A 16,605-nucleotide genomic window follows, 5' to 3' on the forward strand; every position below is an offset into this window, starting at 1 on the left:
AACGGTAGGCGTGACAATCCATCAGCATTCCCATGCTGTTTAGTTCCTTTGTACTCTATGTCATATTGGTGTGCCCCTAGGAAAAGGGACCACCTCTGTAGCCGTTGTGCCGTCATTATCGGTACGCCCTTCTGAGGGTTGAAAATGGAGACGAGCGGTTGATGATCAGTTAGTAGAGTAAATTTCTGACCGTGCAGGTAGTGATTGAACTTCTTCACCCCCCACACCAGGCTGAGAGCCTCTCTGTCAATCTGGGCATAGTTACGCTCGGCTGAAGTTAACGAGCGTGACGCAAAAGCTATCGGCCTCTCTGAACCATCAAGGAATTTATGTGACAGGACCGCCCCAATGCCGTAGGGAGACGCATCACACGCCAGTCTTATCAGCAGTGATGGGTTGTAGTGAGCCAATACTTCTCTTGAAGTGATTAGGTCCTTACTCTTCTGAAAGGCCCGCTTACATTCTTCGCTCCATTTCCATGCTACTCCCGTTCGTAGTAGGGCGTTCAGTGGATGCAGAATTGTGGACAAATTCGGCAAAAACTTATGGTAGTAATTCACCAATCCGAGGAATGACCTCAGTTGCGACACATTTTCAGGCGCTGGAGCCTTAACTACCGCTTCAATTTTGTCAGGGGACTTATGCAACCCCTCTTCATCAATCACGTGGCCACAATACGATATCTGTTTCTTAAAAAACTCGCACTTGGGGCGATTGGCTCGTAGCCCATGTTCACGTAGTCTAGTGAGCACCTGCTCTAGGTTGGCAAGGTGTTCACTGTCATCTTCACCTGTCACTAGGATGTCGTCCAAGTAACACTGAGTCCCCGGAATCCCTTGCAGGACTTGTTCCATTGCTCTTTGCCATATCGCCAGAGCTGATGCTACTCCGAATACCAGTCGATTATACTGGTAAAGACCTTTGTGAGTGTTTATCGTGAGATACTTCCTAGAGGATTCTTCAACCTCCATCTGCAAATATGCTTGTGCTAGGTAAATTTTTGTAAAACGCTTCCCTCCAGATAGTGAGGCGAAGATATCTTCTATCCTCGGGAGAGGATATTGTACTGCGTGAAGGACTGCGTTCACCATCACCTTGAAGTCCCCACAGATGCGAACCTTCCTTGGCTCCTCAGACTTATTGTTTAACGTTTTCTTCATGACAGGAACGATGGGTGTCACCCACTCGCTCCAGTCTACCTTAGATAACACGCCTGCATTCTCCAGATTCTCCAGCTCTGCCTCGACGGCTGGGCGAATTGCATATGGTACCGGTCTTGCTTTGAAAAACTTGGGAATTGCATTCTCCTCTATTTTTATCGAGGCGGTTACACCTTTAAGAGTGCCCAGTTCTTGTTGAAATACCTCTTTGGCATCAGCTAAGATTGTTGACAATCGTCCAGGAGTGACGTCGTCATCCTTTTTACCAGCCTCCGTCAGTGCCTGAATGGAGTGCCAGTCTAAACTTATCTTTCTGATCCATTCACGTCCCAATAACGGTGGTCCACCATCTTGCAGAATGTAGAGATACGATTTCCGGATTTTCTTGTCGTTGTATTCGACAGGCACCCTTATTTTTCCTTTGGGGTATACTTTTTGCCCCGTATACGTCCTCAAGACAATGGATGTCTCTCTCAAGGGTATGTGTGAGAATAGCCACTCGTAGTCTCGTCGATTCATGACGGTTAGAGCTGATCCTGTATCCAATTCCATTTTGACTTGGGACCCTGCTATCGTGAGGGTGACCCAAATGGTTCGGTGATCCTCTTTTGCGATTACGTTGTGAAGTTTGAGACAGCTTAGTCTCTTGTTCCCGGATTCACTATCGCTCATCTGGTCTTCGGAACTACTGTCCGTCATCTTTTGTACTTTCCTGTACGGTGCCTTAGTAGCCTTTTTGTTGTCGTTGGTCTTCTTCCCAGACCTGCAAACTCGTGCAATGTGTCCCATCTTTCCGCATTGCATGCATATTTTGTCCTTGGACCAGCAATCCTTCTGGTCATGGTTTGTTCTGCCGCAGCGATGACATTTTGCAAATCCCCGTGTCATTTCGTGGGTGCCGTATTCCTGTGGCTTTTGTTGTATTTCCGTAGCTCCCCTTGCTGCTGCTTCGTACGATACTTTCACGCTGAAAGCCTTATCTAGCGTCAGCTCTTTCTCTGAGAGTAACCTCTTCTGGGTTCCTTCACTCAGGAGTCCACAGACAAATTTGTCCCGTAAGGTATCTGCCAGTCCTGCTCCGAACTGGCAGTGCTTTGATAGCTTGCGTAGTTCCGTAAGGTAATCAGCATTGCTCTCATTTTTATGCTGATTTCTCCTGTGGAATTTAAATCTTTCTGCTATCAGCAGCGGTGTAGGATTTAGGTGTTCCTGTAGGATAGCAACAATTTCGTTAAAACTCTTCGCCTTCGGTTTGGCTGGAGTAATCAGGTCCCGCAATAGGCCATACGTTCTTGCGCCCATTAAATTTAGCAATACCGATGCCTTTTTCTCATCGGCTATTTCGTTTGCCTCGCAATATACCTCGACTCTTTCCACATACGTGGTCCAGTCTTCTATTGCATTATCGAAGGCAGTGATATCGCCAGTCTTTGGCATCTTGAAAATATAAGATGGCGCCTCCCGTGCTTTGCTTTCGTCCCCGATGGATCAAAATGGCGCCTCCCGCGCTTTTCCTTCTTCCCCGCCGAGTTAAGATGGCGCCTCCCGCGCTTTCCCGCCGCTGCCAACGCTGTTGCTGGCGATTATATTTATTTTACTATCCTGTAATGGCGACGCCCTATGGTCTTCGCGCCTCCCCGATCGCTGCTGCCAACGCCGCTCTCCGCGGTATTTTTATTTTTCTATCGCGCTTCAATATTTGCTCCGTTAATTGAAGAACCGTTCCCGTCGTGGAGCGGACCCTCTGGGACACTTCCCTCCCTCTTCTTAGGTCCGAACGCTGCCCGGCTTCGAAGCACCGGCCGCGCCCTGTGTGCTCCACCCTCTCGCTCTCTCTTTGCTTCCCGACTTGCTGCCCGGCCCCGTTGCAGAGCCACCCGATCGAGCTCTAGCCCGCCGCAGCCCAGGAAGGATCAGTGCACTACCTGCCACCAGCCCGATTAGCCTGGCTCTCGACAGTCTTTCCTGCACTTTTCAATTCGATGATTTGGAGGGCGGTTGCCCACGGTCGACGCCCGTTTCTCGAGTTTCAATTGGATTTTTTTTTTCTTTCTTCTGGCTTCGACCTTCAATAACGTCGTCTCAGGTGCTGCCGAGTTGCAGGTAAGTTCGTTTCTTACTCGTCGCCAGTATTATGTCCGTGTATAATTGAAACACGGACTGCAGGAGTTGATTATAACAAGTCTTTACTGAATGGAGACAACCTGGTAACTGAAACTACAGAAGCCTGCTAGGGCCTTTTATACAGGGGTGGTCACTGCTGGTACTGCAGTCTGAGACCAGTTATTCCCTTAAAGGTACATACACAACCACTGTGGCTGGTAAAAAGGATGACGACGTCACACCTGGACGATTGTCAAATATCTTAGCTAACGCTAAAGAGGTATTTCAACAAGAACTGGGAACTCTTAAAGGCGTAACCGCTTCGATAAAAATAGAAGAGAATGCAATTCCCAAGTTTTTCAAAGCAAGACCGGTTCCGTATGCAATTCGCCCAGCCGTCGAGGCAGAGCTGGAGAATCTGGAGAATGCAGGCATTTTATCTAAGGTAGACTGGAGCGAGTGGGCGACACCCATCGTTCCTGTCATGAAGAAAACGTTAAACAATAAGTCTGAGGAGCCAAGGAAGGTTCGCATCTGTGGGGACTTCAAGGTGACGGTGAACCCAGTCCTTCACACAGTACAGTATCCTCTCCTGAGGATAGAAGATATTTTCGCCTCACTATCTGGAGGGAAGCGTTTTACAAAAATTGACCTAGCACAAGCATATTTGCAGATGGAGGTTGAAGAATCCTCTAGGAAGTATCTCACGATAAACACTCACAAAGGTCTTTACCAGTATAATCGACTGGTATTCGGAGTAGCATCAGCTCTGGCGATATGGCAAAGAGCGATGCAACAAGTCCTGCAAGGGATTCCGGGGACTCAGTGTTACTTGGACGACATCCTAGTGACAGGTGAAAATGACAGTGAACACCTTGCCAACCTAGAGCAGGTGCTCACTAGACTAAGAGAACATGGGCTACGAGCCAATCGCCCCAAGTGCGAGTTTTTTAAGAAACAGATATCGTATTTGTAGTGACCGTGTGTTGATAGAGACACTGAAGACAGGAATTGGTTCATAGGTGTTTACTAAGCAAAGTTTGGGGGAGGTTCTAACGGATATAACACAATATACAGGCTTATATAGCCCAAGTGGCCATTAACGGCATTACAGCACACCTGGGGCTCTTAAAGGCACATACACTACAATTCCTCCCCTTTTAGCCAACCAGTACATCATATTTTAAGTAATTATTAATTACATGTTATAAGAAAAATAATATACACATTGCTGTAGTTAATTAATTATAAGTCAGTCTCTCAGGAGGCTTCCTGACTCGGTCCGGATAACGCCTCGGTGGTGTAGTAGTTTCTGGTGGTGTAGTAGGTTCTTTTGGCAAGGCTGATTCGGCTTGAATGCCAGTGTCGGGTTCATCGGGTTCTAGTATCACCGGATCGGAGGTAGATATGGGTATGTCTACTTCATCGTTAGGCGTATAGAGTTGTGGTGTAGGTTGTCCCTTTTCGGATGACTCTATGATTTGGTCAGCATGGCGCCTTATTATGATTTCTCCGATGTCCACGGTATACATCAGTGGTCCTAGTCGTGTGCAGATAGTTCCAGGCTGCCATTTCTCGGTACGGTAGTCCCGGGCCAAAACTTGTTGACCTATCTGGAAGGTTCTAGTTGGCCTTTCATTCATGCCTTGAAACTGCCGGTTCTCCACGTCCCTTCTGATGTTGGGCTTGACCAAATCCAGCCGGCATCTTAGGTTTCTATTGAAGAACATCATGGCGGGAGTTTGGTTGGTAACCATATGTGTTGCATTCCTGTATGCGAATAAGAAGTTATCCACCTTGTGCTGAAGTTTTATGTCTTCATTACGCATGGCCTTTATGGCCTTCTTGAAGGTCTGGACAAACCTTTCAGCCAATCCATTGGTGGCGGGATGGTATGGGGCGGACGTGTAGTGCTTAACCCCATTGTTTTTTAAGAACTTCCTGAATTCTTCAGACACAAATTGCGGTCCATTATCAGAACAGATCTGTTCCGGCAGCCCATTCCTGGCAAATATGGTCCTTAATACTGTGATGGTTTTTTCCATGGTGGTGGAGGACATCTTTATTACCTCCAGCCACTTGGAGTGTGCATCAACCGCGATTAAGAACATTGAGTCCATAAATGGACCAGCAAAGTCGATGTGTACCCTTTGCCAGGGAGATGAGGGCCACTCCCATGGATGTAGAGGGGCTTGTGGTGGAGCGTTTTGGACCTTCTGGCATCCTAGGCAGCTCTTGGTCATTTCTTCGATGTCTCCATCGATACCTGGGGACCATACAAACGCCCTGGCTAGGTTCTTCATTTTCACTCCACCCAGATGCCCCTCGTGAAGCTCCTTTAGCACTTTATCCTGGAGTTTGGGTGGAATCACCACTCTGGATCCACACATCAAGGTTCTTCGGCACACTGACAGCTGTTCTCTTCTTTGCGAGAATGCTGGCAACAGTGGTTCGCCATGTGCTGGCCATCCCTTCACTGTTAAATCGTAGACCCGTGAGAGAGTCGGGTCATTTCTCGTTTCCCTTTCAATGGCAGAATTTGTTACTGGTAGACATTCCACTATGGTAGAGTGGAACATTTCCACTGGGTCTACTGTAGGTGCCTCTTCTACCGTTGGTAACGGTAGGCGCGATAAACCGTCAGCATTCCCATGCTGTTTTGATCCTTTGTATTCTATGTTGTATTGGTGTGCCCCTAGAAAAAGGGACCACCTCTGTAGCCTTTGCGCTGTCATAATGGGAACACCCTTTTTAGGGTTGAATATGGAGATGAGGGGTTGATGGTCAGTCAACAAGGTAAATTTTTGTCCGTGTAGGTAATGGTTGAATTTCTTCACTCCCCATACCAGGCTGAGTGGTTCCCTGTCGATTTGGGCATAGTTACGCTCAGCTGAGTTTAATGAGCGTGACGCAAAAGCTATCGGCCGTTCTGAGCCATCAGGGAATTTATGCGATAATACTGCTCCTATGCCGTAAGGGGATGCATCGCACGCCAGTCTGATTGGCAGTGATGGGTTGTAATGAGCCAAAACTTCTTCGGATGTGATTAAGTCTTTGCATTTATGGAAGGCATGTTTACAGTCTTTGTTCCATTTCCAAATTACTCCTGTTTGTAGCAGTTCATTAAGAGGGTGTAGAAGAGTTGATAAGTTCGGTAAAAATTTATGATAGTAATTTATTAATCCCAGGAACGACCTTAATTGTGAAACATTTTCAGGTGCTGGGGCTTTTATGACCGCTTCAATTTTTTCAGGTGACTTATGCAACCCTTCCTTATTAATTATGTGGCCACAATATGATATTTGATTTTGGAAAAATTCACACTTGGGGCGATTTGCTCGTAGGCCCCGTTCTCTCAGCCTAGTGAGCACCTGCACCAAATTGGCAAGGTGCTCGTTGTCGTTTTCTCCTGTTACAAGGATGTCGTCTAGGTAGCATTGAGTACCCGGAATCCCTTGGAGGACTTGCTCCATAGCTCTTTGCCAGATAGCTGGAGCGGATGCTACTCTGAAAACCAGTCGATTGTACTGGTATAGACCTTTGTGTGTATTTATCGTGAGATATTTTTTAGAGGTCTCTTCAACCTCCATCTGTAGATATGCCTGTGCCAAGTCAATTTTGGTGAAACGTTTCCCTCCGGATAGTGAGGCGAAAATATCTTCTATCCTCGGAAGAGGATACTGTACTGTGTGAAGGACCGGGTTTACAGTCACCTTGAAGTCTCCACAGATGCGAATTTTTCTCTGTTCTTCAGATTTATCATTATTCAATGCTTTCTTCATGACTGGAACGATGGGTGTTGCCCACTCGCTCCAATCTATTTTGGATAATACGCCTGCCTTTTCCAAATTCTCCAGCTCTGCCTCGACTGCTGGACGAATTGCGTATGGCACCGGTCTTCCCTTAAAAAACTTGGGAATTGCTGCATCTTCCACTTTTATTGAGGCGGTGATGCCTTTCAAGGTTCCTAGTTTCTCTTGAAACACTTCTTTGGCGTTGGTCAAGATGTCTTTTAATCGTTGAGGTATGACGTCATCATCGTTTTTTTCCTTACTGGTCACCGTCAGTGCCTGAATGGAGTGCCAGTCTAAACGTATCTTTCTGATCCATTCACGTCCCAACAACGGTGGACCACCATCTTGTAGAATGTATAAATACAACTTTTGTATTTCTTTGCCGTTGTATACAACAGGCACCCTTATTTTTCCTTTGGGGTATACTTTCTGCCCCGTATATGTTTTTAAGATAATGGATGTGTCTTTTAAAGGTATATGCGGAAATAGCCTCTCGTAATCCCGTCGATTTATTACGATTAGAGCTGATCCTGTATCTAGCTCCATTTTAACTGGGGATCCTGCTATCGTGAGGGTAACCCAAATGGTTTGGTAATCATCTTTGGCAAGTACATTATGTAATTTGAGACAGCTTAGTCTCTTGTTTTCGGAGTCGCTATTGCTCTTCTGGTCTTCGGAGCTACTGTCCGTCATCATTTGTACCTTTCTGTACTTCTCTTTATTGATTTTTTTCCTGTCTGTGGATTTATTTTGTCCAGATCGGCATACCCGTGCAATGTGTCCAATCTTTCCGCATTGCCTGCATGCTTTGTCCTTGAACCAGCAGTCCCTCTGGTTATGGGTGGATCTGCCGCAGCGATAACATCTTTCGAAACCCTGTGTCATTTCATGGGTGCCGAAGTCTTGTGTCTTTTGTTGTATCTCTGCAGCTCCTCTTGCTGCTGCTTCGTATGATACAGCCATACTGAAAGCCTTGTCCAGTGTTAAATCTTTTTCAGAAAGCAGCCTTTTTTGTGTTCCTTCACTTAAGAGACCGCAGACGAATTTGTCTCGAAGATAATCTGCTAGTCCTACCCCGAATTGGCAGTACTTTGATAGCTTTCTTAATTCGGTGAGGTAATCAGCGTTACTTTCATTCTTGTGTTGATTTCTCTTGAAGAATTTGAATCGTTCCGCTATCAGCAGCGGTGTTGGGTGTAAGTGCTCCTGCAGGGTATCAACAATTTCTTTAAAATTCTTGTCCTTTGGTTTGGCTGGAGTGATTAAATTTCCTAACAGCCCGTATGTCTTTGCGCCCATTAGGTTGAGCAGTACGGAAGCTTTTTTTTCATCTTCTATTCCATTTGCAGTGCAATATACCTCCACTCTTTCCACGTATGTGGTCCAATCCTCTATTTCGCTATCAAAAGCATCAATATTGCCAGACTTAGGCATCTTAGAAAAGATATGGCGCTTCCCGTGCTTTCCCGCCGCTGCTGCCGATGACAACGCTGTTTCCCGCAGTTTCTGTTCTTTTTTAAAAATTATTTATAGTTGGAGACTCGTTCCCGCCGGACTTTCTCTCTAGGTCTGAACGCCGACCTGCTTGCAGCGCCGGCCATCTCCCGAGTGCTCCCTCCCCGTCTGTTATTGCTTGCCTCCGATTTCGCTGCTTGTTTCAGCTGTAGAGCCAGCCGCTGGAGCCCCAGCCTGACGCCCAGGAAGGATTAGCGCAGTACCTGCCGCCAGCTTGGCCAGCTGGTGAAACAACAGCTTCTTTCACTTTCTTGAGTCTTCTGGACGCCCGAGGAATCGATGTCCTTGAGGTGCTGCCGAATTGCAGGTAAGTCCGTTTCCACTTCGTCGCCACTGTAGTGTCCATGTGTTGATAGAGACACTGAAGACAGGAGTTGGTTCATAGGTGTTTACGAAGCAAAGTCTGGGGGGGGGGGTTCTAACGGATATAACACAATATACAGGCTTATATTGCCCGAGTGGCCATTACCGGCATTACAGCACACCTGGGGCTCTTAAAGGCACATACACTACAGTATTGTGGCCACGTGATTGATGAAGAGGGGTTACATAAGTCCCCTGACAAAATTGAAGCGGTAGTTAAGGCTCCAGCGCCTGAAAATGTGTCGCAACTGAGGTCATTCCTCGGATTGGTGAATTACTACCATAAGTTTTTGTCGAATTTGTCCACAATTCTGCACCCACTGAACGCCCTACTACAAACTGGAGTAGCATGGAAATGGAGCGATGAATGTAAGCGGGCCTTTCAGAAGTGTAAAGACCTAATCACTTCAAGTATTGGCTCACTACAATCCATCACTACCGATAAGACTGGCGTGTGAGGTTATGCACTTTGGCAGGAAAAATCGTAGAGCAAGTTATTATCTTAATGGCAAGAAACTGGAAAGTACTGAAGTACAAAGGGATCTGGGGGTCCTGGTGCACGAAACTCAAAAGGTTAGTATGCAGGTGCAGCAAGTGATTAAGAAGGCCAATGGAATGTTGGCTTTCATTGCTAGGGGGATAGAATATAAAAATAGGGAGGTATTGCTTCAGTTGTACAAGGTATTGGTGAGGCCGCACCTGGAATACTGCGTACAGTTTTGGTGTCCATACTTAAGAAAGGACATACTTGCTCTCGAGTCAGTACAAAGAAGGTTCACTCGGTTAATCCCGGGGATGAGGGGATGGACATATGAGGAGAGGTTGAGTAGATTGGGACTCTACTCATTGGCGTTCAGAAGAATGAGAGGCGATCTTATTGAAACATATAAGATTGTGAAGGGGTCGGATCGGGTGGATGCGGGGAAGATGTTCCCGATGATGGGTGAAACTAGAACTAGGGGGCATAGTCTTAGATTAAGGGGCTGCTCTTTCAAAACTGAGATGAGGAGGAACTACTTCACTCAGAGGGTGGTAGGTCCATGGAATATGCTGCCCCAAAAAGCTGTAGAAGCTACATCATTACATAAATTTAAAACAGAAATAGACAGTTTCCTAGAAGTCAAGGGAATTAAGGGTTACGGGGAGCGGGCAGGAATTTGGACATGAGTCTAGGTTCGGATCGGTCATGGCCCTGTGGGTAGCGGAGCGGGCCCAGGGGCCGTGTAGCCTGATCCTGCTCCTATTTCGTGTGTCTAATTCTGTTAGATTCAGGAGATGGTTCTGTGATAGTGGATTGGCGGTTAGGATCAGATCAGCCATGATCTTATTGAATGGCGGAGCAGGCTCAAGGGGCCGATTGGCCTACTCCTGCTCCTATTTCTTATGTTCTTATGTTCTTATGTGATGCGTCTCCCTACGGCAATGGAGCGGTACTGTTACATAAATTCCTTGATGGTTCAGAGAGGCCGATAGCTTTTGCGTCACGCTCGTTAACTTCAGCCGAGCGTAACTACGCCCAGATTGACAGAGAGGCCCTCATCCTGGTGTGGGGGGTGAAGAAGTTCAATCACTTCCTGCACGGTCAGAAATTTACTCTACTAACTGATCATCAACCTCTTGTCTCCATTTTCAACCCTCAGAAGGGCGTCCCGATAATGACAGCACAACGGCTACAGAGGTGGTCCCTTTTCCTAGGGGCACACCAATATGACATCGAGTACAAAGGAACTAAACAGCATGGGAATGCTGATGGATTGTCGCGCTTACCGTTGCCGACGGTGGAAGAAGCACCTGCAGTGGATCCTGTGGAGATATTCCACTCGACCATAGTCGAATGTCTACCTGTGACAAATGCAAACATAGAAAAGGAAACACGAAATGACCCGACACTCTCCAGGGTCTATGATTTAACGGTGAAGGGATGGCCAGCACATGGCGAACCACTGTTGCCAGCATTCTCGCCGAGAACAGCTGTCAGTGTGCCGAGGAACCTTGATGTGTGGATCCAGAGTAGTAATTCCACCCAAATTGAAGGATAGAGTGCTCAATGAGCTTCATGAGGGTCATCTGGGAGGTGTAAAAATGAAGAACTTAGCCAGAGTGTTTGTGTGGTGGCCGGGAATCGATAGAGAAATCGAAGAGATGACCAAGAGCTGTACAGGATGCCAGAAGGTCCAAAACGCCCCACCACAAGCCCCTCTACATCCATGGGAGTGGCCCTCATCTCCATGGCAAAGGGTGCACATTGATTTTGCTGGTCCCTTTATGGACTTGATGTTTTTAATTGCGGTGGATGCACATTCAAAGTGGCCAAAGGTAATAAAAATGTCCTCAACCACCACAGAAAAAACTATCACAGTCTTACGAACCATATTCGCCAGAAATGGGCTGCCTGAACAGATTTGCTCCGACAATGGACCACAGTTTGTGTCTGAAGAGTTCCGGAGGTTCTTAAAGAACAATGGTGTTAAGCATTACACATCCGCCCCATATCATCCAGCCACCAATGGATTGGCTGAGAGGTTCGTTCAAACATTCAAGAAGGCTATCAAGGCAATGTGTAATGAAGACATACCCCTACAACACAAGGTGGATAACTTCTTGTTTGCCTACCGGAATGCGACACATGCGGTTACCAACCAAACTCCAGCCATGATGTTCTTCAATCGAAGACTACGATGCCGCTTGGATTTGGTTAAGCCAAACGTCAGAAGAGATGTGGAGAACAGGCAGTTTCAGAATATGAATGAAAGGCCGACCAGGAGTTTTAAGATAGGTCAACCAGTTTTGGCCCGGGACTACCGCACGGAGAAATGGCAGCCAGGAACGATCTGCACACGGCAAGGACCTCTAATGTATACCGTGGACGTTGGAGAGAGCATTGTAAGACGCCATGCTGACCAGATTCTAGAGTCACTGGAAAACGTCAAATCCACACCACGATCCGATACACCTGGTGATGAAACCGAAGTACCAATTGCATCTACCTCAGAATCGGTGATATTGGAAGCAGACGAACCAAACAACGACGTTGATCCTGAATCAACCTTGCCAGAAGAACCTGATACCCCAAAGAGGCGTTATCCAGACAGAATCAGGAAGCCTCCTCAAAGACTGAATTTATAATTGATTAACTTCAGCTAATGTATATAGCAACTGTAATTGTAAATATGTTATTTAATTATTAATCGAATGTTATGTACTGTTTAGCTAAAAGGGGAGGAATTGTAGTGTATGTACTTTGAAGAAGGAACTATATTCTGCAGCCCCTGTACACTGCAGTACCAGTAGTGACCACCCCTGTATATAAGCCTGTGCAGTAACTTTGTATAGTAGTTCCAGTTTTGTCTCCACTCAGTAAACACCTGTTATAACCAACTCCTGCAGTCCGTGTCTCAATTACACACGGACGTAACAGATCCCATTGGCACTATTTTGAAGAAGAGCACGGGAGTTATCCCCGGTGTCCTGGCCAATATTTATCCCTCAATTAACATCACAAAAACAGATTATCTGGTCATTATCACATTGCTGTTTGTGGGAGCTTGCTGTGCGCAAATTGGCTGCCGCGTTTCCCACATGGCTGTAAAGCGCTTTGGGACATCCGGTGGTCGTGAAAGACGCTGTAGAAATGCAAGGCTTTCTTTTTCTTTTCATTATTTATCTCATTGCTATTTGTGAGATCTTGCTGTGTGCAAATTGGTGCCTTGTTTGTCCACATCACTGATGCATTTCATCACCTGTGAAGTGCTTTGGTCGTGCTGAGCATGGGAAATGAGCATTCTTCACCTAAAAATTCAGGATGAAACTCTTTTACACAATTGATCATTTCATTTGTGATTTTTGTTTTTAAAGAAAAATGAGCAGACTGGTAAAAAAGAATGAGGAAAAAGGGATCTCTTGCAGCAGTGTACAAGATGTACCCTCAGGCCCACACTTCATTAGATTCTGCACGGAGATGATACTTGTGAACGGGACTTTCTGATATTTAGATTTTTGCAGCCCCACCTCCGGCCTTTTGCCTTGAAGAATGTCAAAATAAAAAGCTCTTTCGTCCCAGTCTTTAATTTCACCTGCCGATGCGTAAAAAGAATCAAGTTCGGAATGATTTGGGAGGGGCGGCTAAACCTCTTTCTCACCCTCGACGGCTTATCTCTGCACAAGAAAAATAATACAAAAGGACGTTGGCTTTAGCAGCTAGTGAGCTCGGGATAAAACGTAAGTCCCGTTGACAGAAAAGCTTTCATAGCTTTTAAGGTGAAATATTTTTCGCATTCTAAGCCCAGTCATCCTTGAACAGTTAATCTTCCACTTCAGAACAGGGAGGAGAAACCAATACCTGGTTCAAAATACTTTGGGAGCTACCTTCTCATGATTAGGGGAGGGGTGTACGGGACAGGACAAAATAACTGTGGTAAAGTGTACCTCACACAGGGCTGCAACTTCTAAAACTGGGGGGTGGGGGGGTGGAGGTTGGAATTGTAGCTTTGATTCTGATGCTTTGTTTGCATATGGTGAGAATTCTGATTGCTAACGCCCACAGATCATAAGACACAGAAATAGGATAAACGTGGAATTCTGTTTGTAAAAGCGGATTTTTAGTGTAGGGGCCGCTCCGCTGACGTTTGCAGGTCCTAATGGAAGTTCGCAGCCCAACTGTCCTGCACACTCATCTGGAGGAGGGAAGTGTGGAGCTGAGAATCAGTCTATACTTAAAGAAAGACTTACATTTATATAGCGCTTTTCACAACCACCAGATGTCTCAAAGCGCTTTACAGCCAATGAAGTACTTTTTGGAGTGTAGTCACTGTTGTAATGTGGGAAACGCAGCAGCCAATTTGTGCACAGCAAGCTCCCACAAACAGCAATGTGCTAATGGCCAGATAATCTGTTTTTGTTATGTTGGTTGAGGGATAAATATTGGTCCTAGGACGCCAGGGATAACTGCCCTGCTCTTCTTCGAAACAGTGCCGTGGGATCTTTTACGTCCACCTGAGAGAGCAGACGGGGCCTCGGTTTAACGTCTCATCCAACTTGCTGGGATAGATTTTGGCTGGGAACCAACCACCCCTAATCCAGCACTAAATTGGTAATCTTGCTCCGAGCCCACAAAATGTCCTGTGTGGGAGCAACAACAATTTGCGTTTATATAGCACCTTTAACGTAGTACAGGAAACTTTCGATTTACCGGCACCTAAATAACCGGAAATCTCGGTTAACCGGCAAAATTCAGGAGTAGGTTCAGGTAAGTTTTACTTCATATTGTACTTGCCTTCCTCATCTGTTGCTGTGCAAGGGTGTGGCTGCAGCTGTTGCTAAGCTACAGAGACGCTTGGAACTTGTGGCCATTGTTCTGCACTTGTTGCTAAGCAACAGGGTTTGTTGCTTTATACGGAGCTCTCAGCTCTCCATATCTTTCACTATAGCTTTCGGTTATCCGGAATTTTTGATGAACCGGGACCACGTCGGTCCCGTCGGTGCCGGATAAAAAAAAGTTTCCTGTAAATTGTCCCAAGGTGCTTCACAGGAGCGATTATCAAACAAAATTTGACACCGAGCCACATAAGGAGATATTAGGGCAGAGGTCATTGAGATAGATTTTAAGGAGCATGTTGAAGGAGGAGAGAGAGAGGTAGAGAGGCTTAGGGAGGGAATTCCAGATTAGGGCCGAGGCAGCTGAAGGCACGGCCGCCAATGGTGGAGCGATGAAAATCGGGGATGCGCAAGAGACCAGAATTGGAGGAACGCAGAGATCTTGGAGGGTTGTTGGGCTGGGGGAGGTTACAAAGATTGGATGGTCATGGAGGGATTTGAAAACAAGGATGAGAATTTTAAAATTGAAGTGTTGCCAGACCAGGAGCCAATGTAGTTCAGCGAGCACAGGAGTGATAGGTGAACGGGACTTGGTGCGAGTTAGGTTACGGGGCAGTGAGCACAGGAGTGATGGGTGAATGGGACTTAGTGCGAGTTAGGTTACGGGCAGTGAGCACAGGAGTGATGGGTGAACGGGACTTAGTGCGAGTTAGGTTATGGGGCAGTGAGCACAGGAGTGATGGGTGAACGGGACTTAGTGCGAGTTAGGTTACGGGGCAGTGAGCACAGGAGTGATGGGTGAACGGGACTTAGTGCGAGTTAGGTTACGGGGCAGTGAGCACAGGAGTGATGGGTGAACGGGACTTAGTGCGAGTTAGGTTACGGGGCAGTGAGCACAGGAGTGATGGGTGAATGGGACTTGGTGCGAGTTAGGTTACGGGGCAGTGAGCACAGGAGTGATGGGTGAACGGGACTTCGTGCGAGTTAGGTTACGGGGCAGTGAGCACAGGAGTGATGGGTGAACGGGACTTGGTGCAAGTTAGGTTACGGGGCAGTGAGCACAGGAGTGATGGGTGAACGGGACTTGGTGCGAGTTAGGTTACGGGGCAGTGAGCACAGGAGTGATGGGTGAACGGGACTTCGTGCGAGTTAGGTTACGGGGCAGTGAGCACAGGAGTGATGGGTGAACGGGACTTGGTGCGAGTTAGGTTACGGGGCAGTGAGCACAGGAGTGATAGGTGAACGGGACTGAGTGTGAGTTAGGTTACGGGGCAGTGAACACAGGAGTGATGGGTGAACGGGACTTAGTGCGAGTTAGGTTACGGGGCAGTGAGCACAGGAGTGATGGGTGAACGGGACTTGGTGCGAGTTAGGTTACGGGGCAGTGAGCACAGGAGAGATGGGTGAACGGGACTTGGTGCGAGTTAGGTTACGGGGCAGTGAGCACAGGAGTGATGGGTGAACGGGACTTGGTGCGAGTTAGGTTACGGGGCAGTGAGCACAGGAGTGATGGGTGAACGGGACTTGGTGCGAGTTAGGTTACGGGGCAGTGAGCACAGGAGTGATGGGTGAACGGGACTTGGTGCGAGTTAGGTTACGGGGCAGTGAGCACAGGAGTGATGGGTGAACGGGACTTGGTGCGAGTTAGGTTACGGGGCAGTGAGCACAGGAGTGATGGGTGAACGGGACTTGGTGTGAGTTAGGTTACGGGGCAGTGAGCACAGGGGGTGATGGGTGAACGGGACTTGGTGCGAGTTAGGTTACGGGGCAGTGAACACGGGGTGATGGGTGAACAGGACTGGGTGCGAGTTAGGTTACGGGGCAGTGAGCACAGGAGTGATGGGTGAACGGGACTTGGTGCGAGTTAGGTTACGGGCAGTGAGCACAGGAGTGATGGGTGAACGGGACTTGGTGCAAGTTAGGTTACGGGGCAGTGAGCACAGGAGTGATGGGTGAACGGGACTTGGTGCGAGTTAGGTTACGGGCAGTGAGCACAGGAGTAATGGGTGAACAGGACTGGGTGCAAGTTAGGTTACGGGGCAGTGAGCACAGGAGTGATGGGTGAACGGGACTTGGTGCGAGTTAGGACACGGGGCAGCGGAGGTTTGGATGAGCTGAAATTTACAGAGTAGAGAAATATCACATTGGTCCAATATGGGATACCCCGGTGCATTTGGTGCTAAGGCACATTCTTGGGGCAGAGTACAGGGCACGATAGTCTGTATCCAACAAACCTTACTATACCTGAAACAAAAGCAAAATACTGAGGATGCTGGAAATCTGAAATGCTGAAAAACCGAAAATGCTGGAAACACTCAGCAGGTCAGGCAGTTTCTGTGGAGAGAGAAACAGAGTTA

The 16,605-nt window shown here is 47.3% G+C and overlaps 1 protein-coding gene across 8 annotated transcripts in view; it reads left to right on the forward strand.

Annotated features, from left to right (window-relative positions):
• rap1gap2a (RAP1 GTPase activating protein 2a) overlaps positions 1 to 16,605 on the forward strand; it is a 383,517-nt gene that overhangs the window by 334,572 nt on the left and 32,340 nt on the right. The window contains exon 17 of one of the 8 annotated variants that reach the window (XM_085964885.1): positions 10,576 to 12,408. The exons of the other annotated variants lie outside the window; for them this stretch is intronic. Coding sequence (XP_085821011.1) covers positions 10,576 to 10,974 — 399 coding nt within the window. The 3' untranslated portion in view covers positions 10,975 to 12,408. Of the gene's footprint in view, positions 1 to 10,575; positions 12,409 to 16,605 lie in introns of those variants that run through there. 8 annotated transcript variants of the gene reach the window in all.

This window comes from Somniosus microcephalus, chromosome 22, assembly GCF_052327205.1.
Source record: "Somniosus microcephalus isolate GS21.2 chromosome 22, FLI_Smic_1.0, whole genome shotgun sequence".
NCBI lineage: Eukaryota > Metazoa > Chordata > Chondrichthyes > Squaliformes > Somniosidae > Somniosus > Somniosus microcephalus.